This window comes from Erpetoichthys calabaricus, chromosome 3 (assembly GCF_900747795.2).
Source record: "Erpetoichthys calabaricus chromosome 3, fErpCal1.3, whole genome shotgun sequence".
NCBI classification, from domain to species: Eukaryota; Metazoa; Chordata; class Cladistia; order Polypteriformes; family Polypteridae; genus Erpetoichthys; species Erpetoichthys calabaricus.
This window is the reverse complement of record NC_041396.2, coordinates 262,950,883-262,967,301: the sequence shown is the minus strand read 5'-3', so window position 1 is coordinate 262,967,301 and position 16,419 is coordinate 262,950,883. Positions and strand designations below refer to the sequence as shown.

The 16,419-nt window shown below is 41.4% G+C and overlaps 1 protein-coding gene across 1 annotated transcript; it reads left to right on the top strand.

Moving 5' to 3' along the window:
- Positions 1-215: 215 nt before the first annotated feature.
- Positions 216-15,779, top strand: tmem88b (transmembrane protein 88 b). The gene is made up of 3 exons (XM_028796203.2): positions 216-502; positions 4,644-4,972; positions 15,189-15,779. The coding sequence occupies exons 2-3, from the start codon at positions 4,664-4,666 to the stop codon at positions 15,468-15,470; spliced, it is 591 nt and encodes a 196-aa protein (XP_028652036.2). The 5' UTR covers positions 216-502; positions 4,644-4,663; the 3' UTR covers positions 15,471-15,779.
- Positions 15,780-16,419: the final 640 nt, after the last annotated feature.

Below are 16,419 nucleotides of genomic sequence, written 5' to 3'. Positions count from 1 at the left end.
AAAATTTATATAGATGAGGGTCTGCTGGAAACCCAATGGGCACCTCAAAGAGGAGCCCACGCCAAAGGCGGTGCCAGCGAGTGCCAGCGCAGCACGTCAGTCCGTCCGTCCACACCCCAGCCCCCATTCTACTTGTCCGGGTTATCTTGAAATTCCTAGGAGTTCTGCGGCCCCCACCTCCCACCATCCTCTCTCTCGTTCACACACACACACACACAGAGGTGCACGAGAAGGAGAGACGCACATTTGGCTTCGCTGCTCGTCCGAGAGGCACACGGGAGACTCACCTGTCCTGCTGTCGACTGCATCTTCACAAAAAAAATACAATTTGAGTCTGTGAAGGAAGACAAACCGGGTGAATGCAGCCTTCCTAGATATCATCCTGTTGACGGTGGGTTACCAGCGAGGTCTTCGTAGCGGACACCTGAAGGAAGCGCGGAGTTGTCCGTCAGACGGGAGGAAAAGCGGCGCTGGACTGCCTCGGAGCCCTTTGTCTCTGACCGTAAGTTTCACGTGTTTTCTCGCTTCCACGTGGTACACTCCACACATTTGCGCTGCTGTTCGTGTGGAGGGTTCGAGCTGCTATCAGAACTAATGTAACTGCCCTCAGACATCGTAACGTGGAGGCAGTGATCACAGAATATGAAACGACTTCGACCCAACAGAAAAGTCGTAACCCCTCAATGTGGGTGATCTGCGGAAACCTGCTAAGCAGCCAACTACACATTAAAAGTTTCAGTTTAGACCACACATTTTCAAATTCCTAAGAATATGATGGTTCTTTGTCAAGCAATGGGCCTACGAGGAACCTCAGAACCCGAAAAAATTGCCATTAAAGAACCGAAACAAAGTGTGAATGGGTCCTTAGGCTTAACTGAGTCTTTGGTGACTTCTTGGACTGAACACTGACAGAGCCTTCAATACCACTGACTAATCCGTACACGATATACAAAAGTGTTGACATCGGTGGTCTGTAAGTCTTCTTAAGGCTTTGTGTCATAACAGCAACTGGATTGCATGCCAGCAGCTTCGATTCTAATGGGCTATTTAAAGCTCAAACAGTTAACTTTTGTAAAGGATGTGCTGGGGTGTCAGAAATTTGTGGCTTTGCTCCAAAACTGATCACTTATGTAGGTGCCCACACATCTGGCAACCACTCATTTTCATTGTTTTCAGTTGGTACACTTTGACATATCAATGGCAAAAAAGCCAAAGAAACAGATGGCAGTCACACTCGGGTCTCACACACATTGAAGGTGACAATTTAACAGGAAGCTGTCAATAGCAAACATAGAGAGACGCTAAGGATAAATATAAACTGTCACTCGAGTCGGGAGCAAAGAAAATAAAATACACTCCTAAGCCAGCCCCGACACCAGACCAGAATGGAATGGAGTGTCATCTGAATACTTGGTTGGACTTGGTGTGATACAGTACAAAAAATCAAGCCAAATACCTGACAGTATGGTTTAGCCCAGCTAAAAAATAATATAATTTGTTGTTAAAATCACTTTATCATTTAAATTATTTTTAGTAATCTGTAATTGTTAGTTCATTGAACAGCAAAGCTGACATATTGCATGGCACCTCTGTGACCAGCTGCACATCTGCCTGCTTGCACTCCATATTTGTCCTGTAGGAACAATAGCTCTCACTGTTAGCCAACTGTAATGTTAAAGTTATTATTTTAGTTAATTCATGATGAGAGGTTGAAGGACAGTGGTGGGTCTTGTTTCATTTGAGTATCATTGGTCAGTAGGCTGAAGGGTCAAAGGCACTGATTGCAAGCAGAAAGGCTGCCAGTTCAGACCCCACTGTGGACTATCAGTTGCGCACCAAGTGCTGCGGACCCTGACTTGTAAGACCTCTTGGCATTGTCTTTACTATTAAAATGCTGCTTGTTTTGTGTGGCAATACGTGGTTCCCACATGGATGGCTTCTGGATATTAGCTTGAATAGCCTTTTAATAAGTCGACTATTTAATCACGTTTTGATCCCAATAGTCTCATCAAACCTTTTAATTGGAGTACGAATTGAATTTTGAATTCCATTTTAGAACTTCTGTGTCTGCTAATCAAGTTCAGGTTCATGAGGAATTGGTATTTGAAGCACCAGCCCATCAAAGGGCACAGTCACACTGGGCCAAATCAAAGTCACCCATTAATCGGACATGCTCATCCTTAGGATGAAAAATCCACAAACACACAGGGAGAATGTGCAAGATGCACACAAGACTGTGAGCAGGACTTGGAAGTTCTGAAACAGCAGCACAAGTTGCTATACCACAAGCTGCTGCCCCTTCAGAACTCTTGATCACAGATTTAATTTGTCATAACTCACACTCAGATACCTCACTATATAACTTGCCCAGAAGGCAGACATGCTAAAACCTCAGTAACTGTGAGGACATATGAGCTCCATGGGTCTATCAAGATAAAGGTTTAATGCCATTACTGGAACAATGTTGATTGCCCACCCATCCATTTATCCATTTGTGCTTCCTTCCGCCCATCCATCCATCAGTCCAACCTCATGTCCGTCCCACCCATTTGCAGAACCAACTTTCTATTCTTTCAGGATTAGGGGTTTTTAGATTCTTTCCTGGGTGAGATGCCATGTTTAAACTTTCTTCTGCTTGGACCTCTGACTATGGCAGACAGGTTTAAAGAGGTGTAAATAAATAAAAAATCTGAAATAGCAGATACTGCCATCCATGGAGTGTAGTGTGTCCCCACAAGTTGTCTTAATCTGGAGACACACACCCTCTGATGTCATTGCTAATTGAGCTCAGCATTTGCCAGCAGAGATGATCGACTTTTGTGGTCAATCGCTTATCTCATTTGAGACACTTGTGACATTGCAGTTATCAATGTTTATTTCATATAGTGCCTTTCATATTTAGAACATAAGAAATTGGACAAATAATAGAAGACTGTTCGGTTCATCTGGCTTTGTTTAATGTATTCAAAACAATAAAAAGAATAAAATGGCCAATTAAAAAGCTCAGGTGCCAGTTCATCTGTCCATCCAGCCATCTTCTGCACCTGCTGCCTCTGGCCCCTGTTAGCCTGGTTGAACCCGCCATGGATATTGTTCTCTTTAAGGGCCCTCACACATCTCAAGCCAGATTTAAGGAAACCTTATTCAGAAAATGAAGCATCAAAGCCGAATTCTGTTGCCTTGATAGAATATTTCAAAATTATGAGGGGAATTATTTGAGTGGATGGCAGTGGTTACTTTAACATGAGGTTGTCAACGAGAACATAGTGCCAAATATGAAAACTTGTAAAGGGTCCATTTTGTGCAAGTGACACAGAAGAAGAGAACCTCAGGTATGTGGAGAGCATAATATGTAGGAAAAAAGATGACCGTACTTATAGGACCATCGAAATGTAGTGATATTTTGGATCAGTCGGGTGAACAGGAGTGACAAGTTATGATGGGCTAAATGTACTGTCCTCATTAAAATTGTGTCATGTTCTTACTGTATGTTGTGAATTTCTCCTTGGGATCAATAAAGTATCTATCTATCTATCTATCTATCTATCTATCTATCTATCTATCTATCTATCTATCTATCTATCTATCTATCTATCTATCTATCTATCTATCTGTTAAAAGTTATCCCTCTTTGCTGTAATAAACTCGCTGCAGTACCCTCAATGTCAGTGATGGTAGGCCCATACTCTCATCCTCCTAGGATACCAGTTGCTCTTTCACAGTCAATTAAATATGACATGTTAGATAATCAGATACCTGAGGCAGGACAAGGAGATTAGCAGCTGCCTCACAGCTCCAGTGTCCTTGGTTCAAATCTGAGCTTTGTATTGCGGAACCTGCTCAACCCAAAATGTGCAGGTCAGGATGACCAGCGACTCCACATTGTATGGGCTTGAACATAAGTGGGCACTTTAATGGACTGCTGTGCAATCCAGGGTGGCACTGTCTTGTGGACACAGCTGTTGGGTTTGACACCAGCTTCCTAAGACTCTTAACTAAATGTGAAGGTCAGAAAAATGGCTGAATAAATATCGGACTCACGTAACTCTAAATCTTTATTTGAAATGTATTGTAATTTAACTGCACTCTGTGTTTCTGGGTTTAAACGTGTGTGATCTTGCATAAAAAACAGAAAATGAAACTCTTCTCCCAGAATTAAAGAACGCCACTTGTGCCAAAGTAAACTAAAGTGGTAATTTTAAAGTAAATAATCACATAAAACCATGATGAATATTCCAGGCATCAATTCAGCACTTAATTTTGGTCCATTTATTAGCCAAGTTCCTTCATTGCGTCCAATGCTGCCATGATCGGCGGTCCCCTGTGATCCTATAATGGAGAGGTGAGTTCAGAAAATGGATGGCTGATGAGACAAGACAAACAGTTTGGCTGAAGAAGTCAAGAGTATTTTGCCCTTTAGATTCTGGGGTTTAAGGACCCTGATATGCTCTCCTTCTGGATACTTCAGCCCAGATTTGAGAGCAGTGGTCAGAGGAGGGCAAATCATTTCCAAGCTGAATTAAAGCCACTGCTTTGTGTCTGGCCCATTAAATATGTGCATTTGCTTGTAAACATCTTGCCAAGAAACTAAAGAAGAATGCTTTCATATGAGACATTTTTTTCTCTAAATATGTCATTTGCAGGGCCAGCTTTGGGTGAAGGAATGTCTGAATCTCTCGAGAAGCTCAGTGCGGTGGAGCTGGGAGCGATCCTTGATTCCGAATCCCTCCCCGTTGGCAACTCTGGCTCTGGAGTCATGTCACCAGTGGTTGTGGTGCCTCCTCCCTACTCAGTGGCAGAAGCTCCCTTAGAGTTGCGAGGCTCTCTGGACTGCTGGGCCTGCTCTGTCCTTATCTCCTTGCAGAACCTCGTCATAGCTGCCATCAACCTGAGCCTTATCTCGCTCATCTTTGGCCTAGTCCTCACACCTGCCTCGGTCATGCTGACTTTTGGATTCCTCTGTCACTCCAAGGTAGGAAGGGTCAATTGACTGGCATGGGGTTGCGGTAGGCATGTTAAGGCATCTTGAATGGATAGATGCAGTTTTTAATCATCCATTTAAAAAAAGATGGCATACATAACTAATTATGTTGACCAGCTACATCCAGATCTAGGTTTAATGTGCAATTAGACTCTGAAAATCGAGTCATGTATAATGTCAAGATAATGAATCAGCAGTACAGTTGTAGTGGTTCAAAGATGTGCAGTTCACTGTCTACAGCAACTATAAAAAGTGTTCACCCTCTTGGAACTTCTCACATGTTATTGTTGTTCAACATTGACACAAATCAACAGAAAAAGACTCTTTAATGTCAAAGTGAAAAGAGATTTCTGCAAAATGGTCTAAAATTAATTTGAAATCTAAAACACAAAATAATTGATCACATAACTCTTATTCATCCCCTTCAAGTCAGTATTCAGTAGGTGCACTTTTGGCAGCCATGACAGCCTTAAGTCTGTGTGCACAAGTCTCTGTCAGCTTCTGAACACTGACGTTTGTTATCCCATTCTCCTTTGCAAAGGTGTTCAAACTCTGTCAGGTTACATGAAGGTCGCGAGTGAACAGTCCTTGTCAAGATCAGCCACAAATTCTCAATGCAATTGAGATCTGGACTCTGACTCGACTACTTTAGCACATTGACTTTATTGTTCCTGTGTAGTTTTGGCTTTTTTGCTTGGGCTTTTTGCCTTGCTGGAACACAGATCTTCTCCCAAGGTGTAGGTATCATGCAGACTGCATCAGGGTTTCCTCCAGAGCCTCCCTGTATCTTACTGCTTTCATTTTACTCTCTACCCTCACGGGCCTTCAACAGCCTGCTGCATAGGAGCACCCCCACCGTAGGATGTCAACACAATGCTTCACAATTGTTTTTCATAATATTCAGTGTTCAAACATGATATTTAGGTTTGTGCTTAGAAAGCTAAATTTTCCTCTCATCGAACCATAGCACCATCTTGCAACCTTCTTCATAGTCTCCCTTGTGCCTTCTGGCAAACTCTATCTGAGATGTCATGTGCTTTTTTTTAATAGTGACGTTCTCTTTGCCACTCTCCCATAAAGTGGGTGAGTTGTTATCTGCCCAGTCTTAGCCACTGGCGCTCATAACTCTTTCAGGGTTATCATAGGTCTCCTGGTGGCCTCCCTCACTAGTCTTTTTCTTCTTTCATACCTCTTTCAGTTTTTGTGGATGGTCTGCTCTAAGCGGATTTACAGCTGTGCCATTGTCTTTCCATTATTTCATGACTGATTTAAATGGATGCTAAGGGTTATTCAGTGACTTGGATAATTTGTTTATCCATCTCCTGACTTGTGCTGTTTGGTCACCTTTTCCCAGAGTTGCTTGGAGTGTCCTTTTGTCTTCATTGTGTAAGGTAGACCACCATACTCACCCACCACAAGTTTGGACCCTCCAGTTAAGGTGCATTGCGACAACAATCAATTAAAACCCCAGATGAGTGAGCTCCATTGAACTAACGATGGGACATCTAAACCAACTGGCAGCTCCAGTGATGATTTAGTTGTGTTACAATAATACATAATAATACTTATGAGATTAATTACTTTGTCACTCTATTATGTAAAAAAAATCCTGGGAGTAGATGAGACTTTTTAGCCTGGGAGTAAACATGATTTTTCAGAGAGATACTTTCAAGTCCCACGAGACTTTGTGCCAAGAGATTTAACCACACCCGGGGCCAGAAATAAAAGACAAAGAGTAGATGACAAAGCAGAACATCATAAAGAAGTTCAAAAATGTTCGTGTGATACACATGCAGAGCAGGTTGGAGATAATGAAAGTACAAAAATTCAAAAGTCTCAAAAAAATGATAGTAAAGGTCACATTAGCGCAAAACAAATGGAAATTATTACTCGGTGAAATAACGGAACAGCGAAAAGAGATCGAATGTATTGTTTGGATTTAAACTTTAACTTGGAGACTTGTAGATCGTCTAATTCATGTTGCCATCAGGGAAAATTAGTGTTTCTTCCCAATGAAGAGGCGTATCTGCAAGAATTAAAAGATTTGTTGTTTGGTGAAAGTGAAATCCACATACACGAGTGGCAGAGACACAAAGTGGCTGGCACGTAGCGCAGGCCAGAGGGTTGGAGAGCGAAGCGAGCAGGGGGCAAAGCCCCCAAGTTTTTTTATATTTTTAAATAATTTATACCACTTTGTGGAGATATTTTTTCACTTAAACATTAGAGAGTGTTAAAAAAGCCAAATTAGATCCAATGTGATTAAATATTGTGTAACAATAAAATGTAAAAACTTTCAAATGGGTGAATAGGCATTGGAATTATGAATTGCCTTGAATCTTCTACAGCAGGGTATAAAAATTCAGCTGATGAAAGCAATGCAGAAGCAGTGTCAGTGATGTCCATTCATTTATTTTACCAAACAGAAGGCACTGTGGCAGCACTCACTTTTACATCAGACACACTAATTAATGAACCAACCCTGGATGGGGTGCCAGGCCATCACGTGAAATGCCAGCACCGACTCACTCTGGGGCAATTTGAAGTTGCCAGTTAAGTTAGCCTCCATTTCTCTGGGATACGGGCACGCTGAAAGAAGACTGACAAGAGGTATGGACAACACATACAAACAAAGGCAGTGCCCAGCAGAGATCTGAGGCGGCATCATTGTGCCACCATTTTGCCCTATTCTTAATATTACCTTCAGACAACTTACAACCTCCTCACACACTATGCCCAATTTAAGATATGGACGCTGTGTTCTGGACTCATGAGCCTATCATTATAATGCAGAACATAACCAGACCTCCGGAGTGAGGACAAGAGAGTGGCTCATTGCTGTAAATTAAATTGTTTTCAGTTTCATTCAGTTACTAACATTGGTGTCTGTACACAAAAGCTGATACTCAGCTGCCATATTCTTGCAGTTACCCTCTCTGCTTGTGATCTATGGCAGGACAAATCTTCATTCCTGTCTGCATCCCCCTATCAGCTCTTCCCTACGTAATTCTACTCTCTGGGAAACAACAAGGCCCTCCTGCCTGGCGGCTACTGTGAAGCCCCTCAGGAATGCCAAGCTCTGGTCCTTAGAAAGCATCTTGGCCCTCAAAGTCCTGTCCTTTTTAATCGGGATATTTTTAAAATAACCGAATGTGAAAAACCAGACAGTGGGTCAGGGATAATTTGATGAAGTCCGGTTTCCTTGTCTTCTGGTAACCTAAATGTTAAAGCAGTCACTAACTTGGGCTCATCATTAAGCTAATTGGTCACCTTAAATCGCCTCATCCTGAGTAGGTGTGATGGGGTCCTACAATGCCATGGTTAGTCCCTACATGTTGCTTAATGCTACTGGGGTAAGCTTCAGTCCTGCTGCTGTGCAAATGGGTTTAAAAATGGATGGTGGTTACCAGTGCTCAGAAAACACAAAATATCCAGCGAGTAACATTTAGAGAGTCATAGAAGCTTTGGCAAATGGATTTTACTGAAGGGAATCCGAAGGCCTACATTTCTGCTCATTAAGATAGATGTACTCACCAGCAACTAAAACGAAAGACCCCCTAATCCTGCCACTCCACCCCGCTGCCTGTTCCAGCTGTCCTTTAATTATTTAAGGTTTGGACCCCTCCAGGTAGCACTAAGTCGGGTCCAGGTTATCTTGGTTACAATCTGTAAGCCAAAAGTGAAGCAGAGCGTGACAGATGCACCTTATGATCATGTCAGCCCCTGCCATCCTCGACTCTGATGTAGTTGGTGCCTTGCCTTCCACGTTATGAACTGGGGTGCTGTGAGTGACCCCAAAGTGTAAATGAGCAGTGGCCTGGTATCATCCCAACATGAAAAGGCAGCGAAAGCAGAGACAGCAGCCGGGAATGGCGTTTCTCCACATGACTAACCCCTGACCTCCTGCTTTAATTGACTCTGTGTGACTTTAAATCCTCTTAATCTGGGGATTAAACGCAAGCAAAAGACTTGCAAAAGAAAAGGGCCAAGTGACCCTTAATGACCCCTGCCTGTTGTTACAGCTGCAGTGCTCAGTTTCCAGTAGGGAGCAGACTCTGCACTCTTTAAAGAACCTTTCTTAGTGAACACCTTTACGACACGGTGAATATTACGATACATCAGTAAGCTAGGAGACTTCTGGACCCGGGGGGTGTGCTGGAGTTTAGTTTAATGATGACCTCTGAATGTCTGTTAATCACAGCCATCTTGAGTGCTAGCCTGATCAGGACGCATCTCTAGAGTTGTGATGCTGAGTGTGAGAGTCCTAATTAGGATAACAAGACCATCTGAGACACCCCAGGTTGGCCGAATAGACTGTCAGAAACAGAAATTAAAACGTGTGAAACAGGCACAGGCAGAAGTCATTTTCTCAAACTTGGACTCACGCTTACAGCTCTAGGGGTGGTGGGTTGACTTCCATTTTAAAGGTTTTGCCCCCAAGGTCGTTCATGTCACAACTATAATGTGGCTGTCTTGTTCTGAACATCAGATGATTTTTTTTTCCAAAAGCAGATGTTGGGAGAAGAATGATGCAGCATCCATCCTTCCATTTTGTATTCTGCCAGCAGATATGCACAACTATTAAATATCAAGTGGACGAGGCTCTTGCTGAGGGGTGAATTATTAAGTGAGCGCTGACCACACTGCTCCTCTACAAAACGTGTATATAATCGCCTTATCTGGAAACTTCTGTTGTTCTTACTGGAGAAATCTCCGAGCAATATGGCACTGCTTTCATGTGCTTATTTACATGGGGACAAATCAATAAAGAGGTAACAGCAACACCTTTATGTATATTCTTATACTATTTATTTGGCCCACACCTTTATCCAAAGCAACTTACAACATTTGAGATACAACTGGTTACATTTCTTTTTGGTCTTCCAATTGGAGCACAGGTGGGTCAAGTGACTTGCTCATGGTCACCTGGTGTCAGTAGTGGGATTTGAACCCTCAACCTCAGGATTTGAGGTCCAAAGCCTTAACCTCTGCACCACACTGCCTGTCTAGGGGGTATGGCTGTTTTCATCATGTCTTTTACCAGACCATGTAAGACTGAAAAGAAACTACAGCTGATAAATAGATCTAAACGGTGCCATATTATATGCAGACAGATACAGTAGTTATGAAAGATACTATATATTAGATAGACAGATACATATATTGCTATGGAAGGCAATATGTGATAGACAGATAGAAAAGTCAGTATATGGTAGACACATATTTAGAAGGAGAGACAGATTATACATGAAAGGACCTACTGAGTATGATGGACAGATTATTAGACATGAAAGGCACTACATAATAGGTGGGCAGATGCATAAATATAAAAACCACTATATGATATACAGAATAATATGCAAGACATTTTATGATGTACAGATAGATAAGATAGTTCATGTCATTTTATAGCCTGCTTAGTCCATACCAGGATCATGGAGGTGCTGGAGCCTAACCCTGCTAACAGAGAGCGCAAGGCAGGAACAAACCCTGGATTGGACAAACAAACTCAGGCCAATTTAGAGTTGATTAATGATCACCTGATCAGTCTTTATAGATAGACAGGGAAAGGCACCACATAACAATAATAGATATGAAAGACACTATATCTTAGATAGACAGCATCCTCAACACATCTCATGCTCGTCTCCCTTTTCCTTTCACCTCACAGAATGATCTGGCAGCAGGCTTCATCCTCTTAGAATAAATCCTTGGAAATTCCCCAAATGGCCCATTAGTGCTAATCAGGATACTCCTGAACAAATCTGGAAGCATCAGGGTGTGAAGCCTAATCAAAGAATGCCAATTCTGCAAATTAGAGAGTAGCCAGAGCCAGGGCCGGATTTATATGAAAAGAGGCCCTAGGCTATTCCACTTATGAGGCCCTTTCACCTTCCATTTTTAAGTTTGTAAATTACATGAGAGATAATAAAATACATCATTACTGTGATATATATCAATATGTTAAATGAAACATGTTGTGATTGGTACTAACCTGTGTGGAAAATTAACGCGTTGATCTTAACCAATACATTTTTATGTTTGTTTATTAGTCATATGCGTAGAATTTCTCCTTTTTTTCGATTCAGTGTTTTAGTGTTCACTGTTTTTAGAATAGTGTAATTTTAATTTTGCTAACAATTTGAATGTAGGCCCCTCTTGATCTTGAGGCCCTAGGCTGAAGCCTAGTTAGCCTATAGGAAAATCCGGCCCTGGCCAGAGCAGAAAGTTATGGGGTTCACTCAAAAGGCTTTAGGGAATACATTAAGCACATGGCTACAGAACAGCATGCCACACAGCAGCCATGTGTTCTTTCCAGACCATAAAACACTGTGGAAAAGAACCCAGAATAAATATAAGTTGACTTGATTAAAGAATTGTAATTTTTTATCAGTGTTTTACACACACACAGGCACATTTCAGCAAAAAGAGGAAATCAGAAAACAGGACAGAACTTGGTAAGACTAACCTGTGGCCTTGTGCAGGCTCAACAAGATAAGCCATTCCCTGCAGTGTGGTGGTGAGGATCACAAAGTATTTGCTTTTGTATTTTAAATTTATTTTAGTCCACTGTGACCCCCCCTAATTTAGAAACAAAATTTTAAAACATATAACAAATAAGAATGGCATCATAAAATGAAAGGCACAGCCTTGGCAAACCCACTAACTCCAATTCAGTGTTGTGACACATCTGGTTCAGAACAGGAACCAATCCTGGACAAGAAACCAGTCCATTGTATGGCCAAATATTGTTATTAATTTACAGCACTGAGGTATTATTTTATTATTTTTTAATAATTAATTTTATTATTTTTAATAATTAATACTAAGAGTGACAATAATTATAGTTATATAATATAATTTGAGTTTCCCCATGGGAATAATAAAGTTTATTTAATCTAATCTTGCCCAATCTAATAAAATAATTACAGGCTATAGTTAAATAAGAGATTTTTATCATCCTCATGCTGAACGTTTCATTAAGCTCGCTTTCAGTTTCCTTCCACCCACTGTATGTTGATCTCAATAACTTGCTGATAAACAATTGCTTTACTAAAAATATTAGGCACTGAGAGTCTTCACCATCATTAGTGCTATTCATCAGGAAAATAATGGTGAGATGGTGTAGTATTAAACTCCACACATCCACAATTCTAAAGGACTGCCAAGGGTTCAAGCCATGCATGAGGCCTACGTGACAGGTGCCTCTTTGTCTTTTAACTAATCTACAAATGAGGTGCCCACTCAGATGCGTCAGGGCCAAGTCTGCCCACCCTTGTATGTTTATCACATCCCACTTCCCAAATATTCAGTTCCGATTTCATGAACACAGGAGCTCGCTTCATGGATGTATCAGTTTGTTCTTTCAAATCAAAAGTGCACAGCAGTTGTTCTTGGAAAGCCATCAGCACATCCTTTCCCTGCGTCTGGTCTGCGTCTGTTATCACCTCTTAAATGAATTCCTCTGAAGCCGGAACATTCCAGAAGCACATAGCTCCGCAAGTTTTATGAGGGCCCCAAGTTCAGACACCATGCCCCTGTGCTTGTGTGAAAACACCAGATAGCAGGAGCAGGACATATGAAGGAAGATTTTGATGATTTTCCTCACCCACACATGTTCACTGGGCTCCACCCGCATTTTTGCTTGACATCCCAGCAGCTATCATAAATTTACACAGGCATGGCCTTCTCAGACTCGGAGCCAGTTAAGTTCCTGGCGTCTTGCAGGACTACAAAGTTCTTGGCCTTTCCTCAGTCTCTTCTGAGAAGAAATAAAAATTAGGGTTGTGTGACTTAGCCTGGGGTGACACAGTGGTTAGAGCTGCTGCGTTCGACACCTCACCCGGTCACTGTGTGGATGGGTTTAAGGGATAAAACCAAAATATATGTTTAGGCATGCGTGGGCTCACTAACTTAAGTAAAACAAGTCTTTATTATCAAAAATGAATAATTTTGACAACAAATAATCATTAAACTTCATTTAAACCTAACGGGGCTGTTGTTTTTAAAGAATGCATATATTAAGACTCATATTGTAACCTTTAAGTTTTATTCCACCAGACTTCCGTCTGATTACCAAACATAATTAGCAAATGATTATTCATATGAATTTCTATATGGTGGAGATGTTGTACAAACCTGCTTCTCAAAAGACCCCATTCTCCACACTGCATCCCACAGATACAATCAGAGGAATTTAATGTAAAATCTTGAAAAATTTGCAGTTCAGCCTAAGAAAATTTATTAACAATCATCTTTTTTTAACAAAAAGAATCTGTCATGTTTTTTTATTTTGCCTAAATGTTTTTGAACTATGTTTTGCATGAACCAAAATGTCTTTTAAATTTGTATTCCTGCGTTTTGCAGCTACTGGAATACTGGAAACAAAGAGACAAAAGATCTTTGAGGCACCACAAGGGCCAACCCCATCGAGATGATCAAGTCACGTCATACTTACAACCTTTGGAAGCAAGTCCCATGAGACGGTGACTTATGCAAGTCACGCTCTACTTACAACCATTTTCAAACAAGACCACGGTCATCTAACCTCTCAGTTGTTGAAATGCTTTTGGCAGACACACTTCCTGTGCTCTCAGCTCTTAAAAATTCAGGGCAGGAAAAAGACAAAGTAGAACGTCGTAAAACATTCAAAAACGTTGGTGCGATACACATACAGAGCAGGTTAGAGATAATGAAAGAAGGAAAATTCGAAAGGCTCAAAAAAAGGATAGTAAGCATTGCATTAGCGCAAACAAATGGAAAATATTACTCTGAAATAACAGAAGAGCGAAAAAAGATTCAATAGTGTTTGAGGATGTCAGGGGGAGAAGAGAGACAAGGCAGTGAGACAAAAGGACAGCTGCTGTTCAGGCTTTTAAATGTTTGTAGCACCGCACGAAATGCAGATCACGCAGCACGGCAGCAGCAGCAAGCTAGCAGCTGACTGAGTAAAGAGGAGGTAAAAAAAAAACTGTATTTGTTTCCCATTGTATCATCATTTAAGAGGAGTTTCAGAGGAGTAACCGTGTCTCCTTGGGGCAAACCCCCCTAGTATATTCAAATAAAACATGTGTAAAAGCTGTAAAAGAGCTAAGAGAAGAAATGACGGGAGTCTCCATCACACTGACTCAAGATGACATTGCTTTTGGAAATAAAGATCTTCGGCAGCAAGAGGTTGGTTCAGGTGGGCAGAAACCAGAAATGACACCAGGGGTGTCATGGTTGTCAGACTTCCGGTTTGCAAAGAGAGGAAGAGAAAGGGCATTAGTCAGCAACGCCCTCTGGCTCTCTGGACAATTAGTACAACTATCTGAGCCCTTAAACTGCCCCCTGTTTGCACGTGTGTGACAAATTATATTATAAGAATTATAGTTTAACCATCCAGTCTCTTATACAGGTCAAGTCATGGGTTCAATGCCACAGAGAGAAACAAAAGAATTCTGTAGTATCCATTTTGTCTTCGAAGATTAAGCCCCACCCTACTATCCAATTAAGATTAGTCACTCTCGATTGCAAATATTGAAGATAAGAATTTAATTTAGTATGTTTGTATGATAAAAAAACCATTATACTGTATATGAAAACTGAGAAATACTACTCCAATGACTAGTTTGGACTAATAGTAGTCCAAAGTCATCAAGATTCCACAGAGATTTCCCAGTTCATATGTGATAATCAATGATATCCATAAAAGAATAAACATGTCCATTTTCTAATTTAAGTTAATTTGGATGAATGTCCTTCCTAAACGGATTTTTCCAATTAATCAAATGAATCAAATACTGGCTCTCCAAATCTAATCTGCTGCTGTGTGCCTCCAGGAACCTGGGTTCGATACCTGGCCTGGTCAATGTGTGGTGTGGGTTTGCTCTGGAGGCAGACAGTGTTTTCTAGTAGTTAACCTTCTGAACTTTAACACCAAGGGTGCCAGTTCAGTCACTTACTTCCAGCTTCTGTTCCTGCCTTATACACAAAGCTGCTAAAATAGTCTTAAGCTTCCCACAACTCTAAACTGGAAAAAGAAGGTTCAGAAAATAAATAGATGGCTCCATCCATAAGAGAAGAAGAGCCTCGTTTACCAGCCTGATAGTAATGAAGTTGGTAATAACATGACTGAGATGGTCTCCAGTCCAGGAGTCAGGCTTTTTAGCTGTGTGATTCTTGATCCTGTCTTCTTTTCACTGGCTTACACTTCACTTTCTCTTTGCAGGTTCAACCCATTGGTGCCGTCCCATACTGCTCTGCCTTGCTCAACGATGCCGGCTGCACGGCGCTTATCGTAGTGGGATTCCTGCTGGTCCCACCCTTACTGGTGCTGGCATTAGCTGCCTATTGCCGTGTTGCCCGCCATCTCCAGCTGGGGTTGTGTTTCATCCCTTATAGCCGAGCAGTGTACAAGAACCTGCCTGCATCCCAGTACCGTGGCCTGGGCTTGTGCTGTGAGGGGCCTGGGGGTGTCGACAATCAGGGCGGTGGGAAGGTCTGGGTGTGAAGTGTTGGTGGTGCAATTCTGACAGTTTCACTGCTTGTATGATTTGAACAAGGTATGGACACTGAAGTGCCGTCAACATTATGAAGGAAACACATCAGAGACCAGAAGGGGAACTGAGTGGGATCAATGGTCAGTCATCAAACTAAGAAGTTTACTTTTACCAAGATGATGCTGTGCATACGATAATTTGCCTTATGATAAACAAAGTACATTGAGTGTTGTGTTATTGTCACTTCTGTTAGGATCAAGTCCAGTATATTGTTGTGTATCTAGTACAATAAAATTCTTACTTACATGTTGTAATATTTGTTCATGAATGGAGACTTGTAAATACTATGAGTCACACTATATGGTAATGGAAGGCAATTGGTAACTCCAAGAAGAAATTAGTTAAAATATGAGTTTCAGGATTATTCAAGACAGTCTTAATACACATGAATTGGAAAAATGTGTATTTACACAATAATACTCTCAAACGTGCTTAATTACATTTAGGGTGGAGGTGGACCAGAGCCTATCCCAGCAGTGCTGGGCACAAAGCAGCAACCAGTCTTAGATAAGGTGCTTGTCACAGGGCCTGCCAACCCATACTGGGCTGATTTGGAATTTGCAAGTCTTTGCAGATGTGAAAACCCAGAACGACCCAGAAAGAGCATGAAGACTTAACATCGACAAAGACTGACACCCAAGAGGTGAGCGCTGTGAGGTGGTGCACCACCCAATATGTATTCATTTTGTTTTTGTAAACTGAACTTCCATTTACTGTACTAGAGTTGGATACGCTACACCAAAAATATTTGTATTTTGCCATGTGTAATACTAATGATGACCTTCCATCACAACACAACTTTATGGTGCCTCACGATGATGGCTCACTTATTATTAGACAAATCAAAAGTATTTCTTCTTTTTGTAATTGTGCTTAATGGGATTGTGTTTGTGTTATATC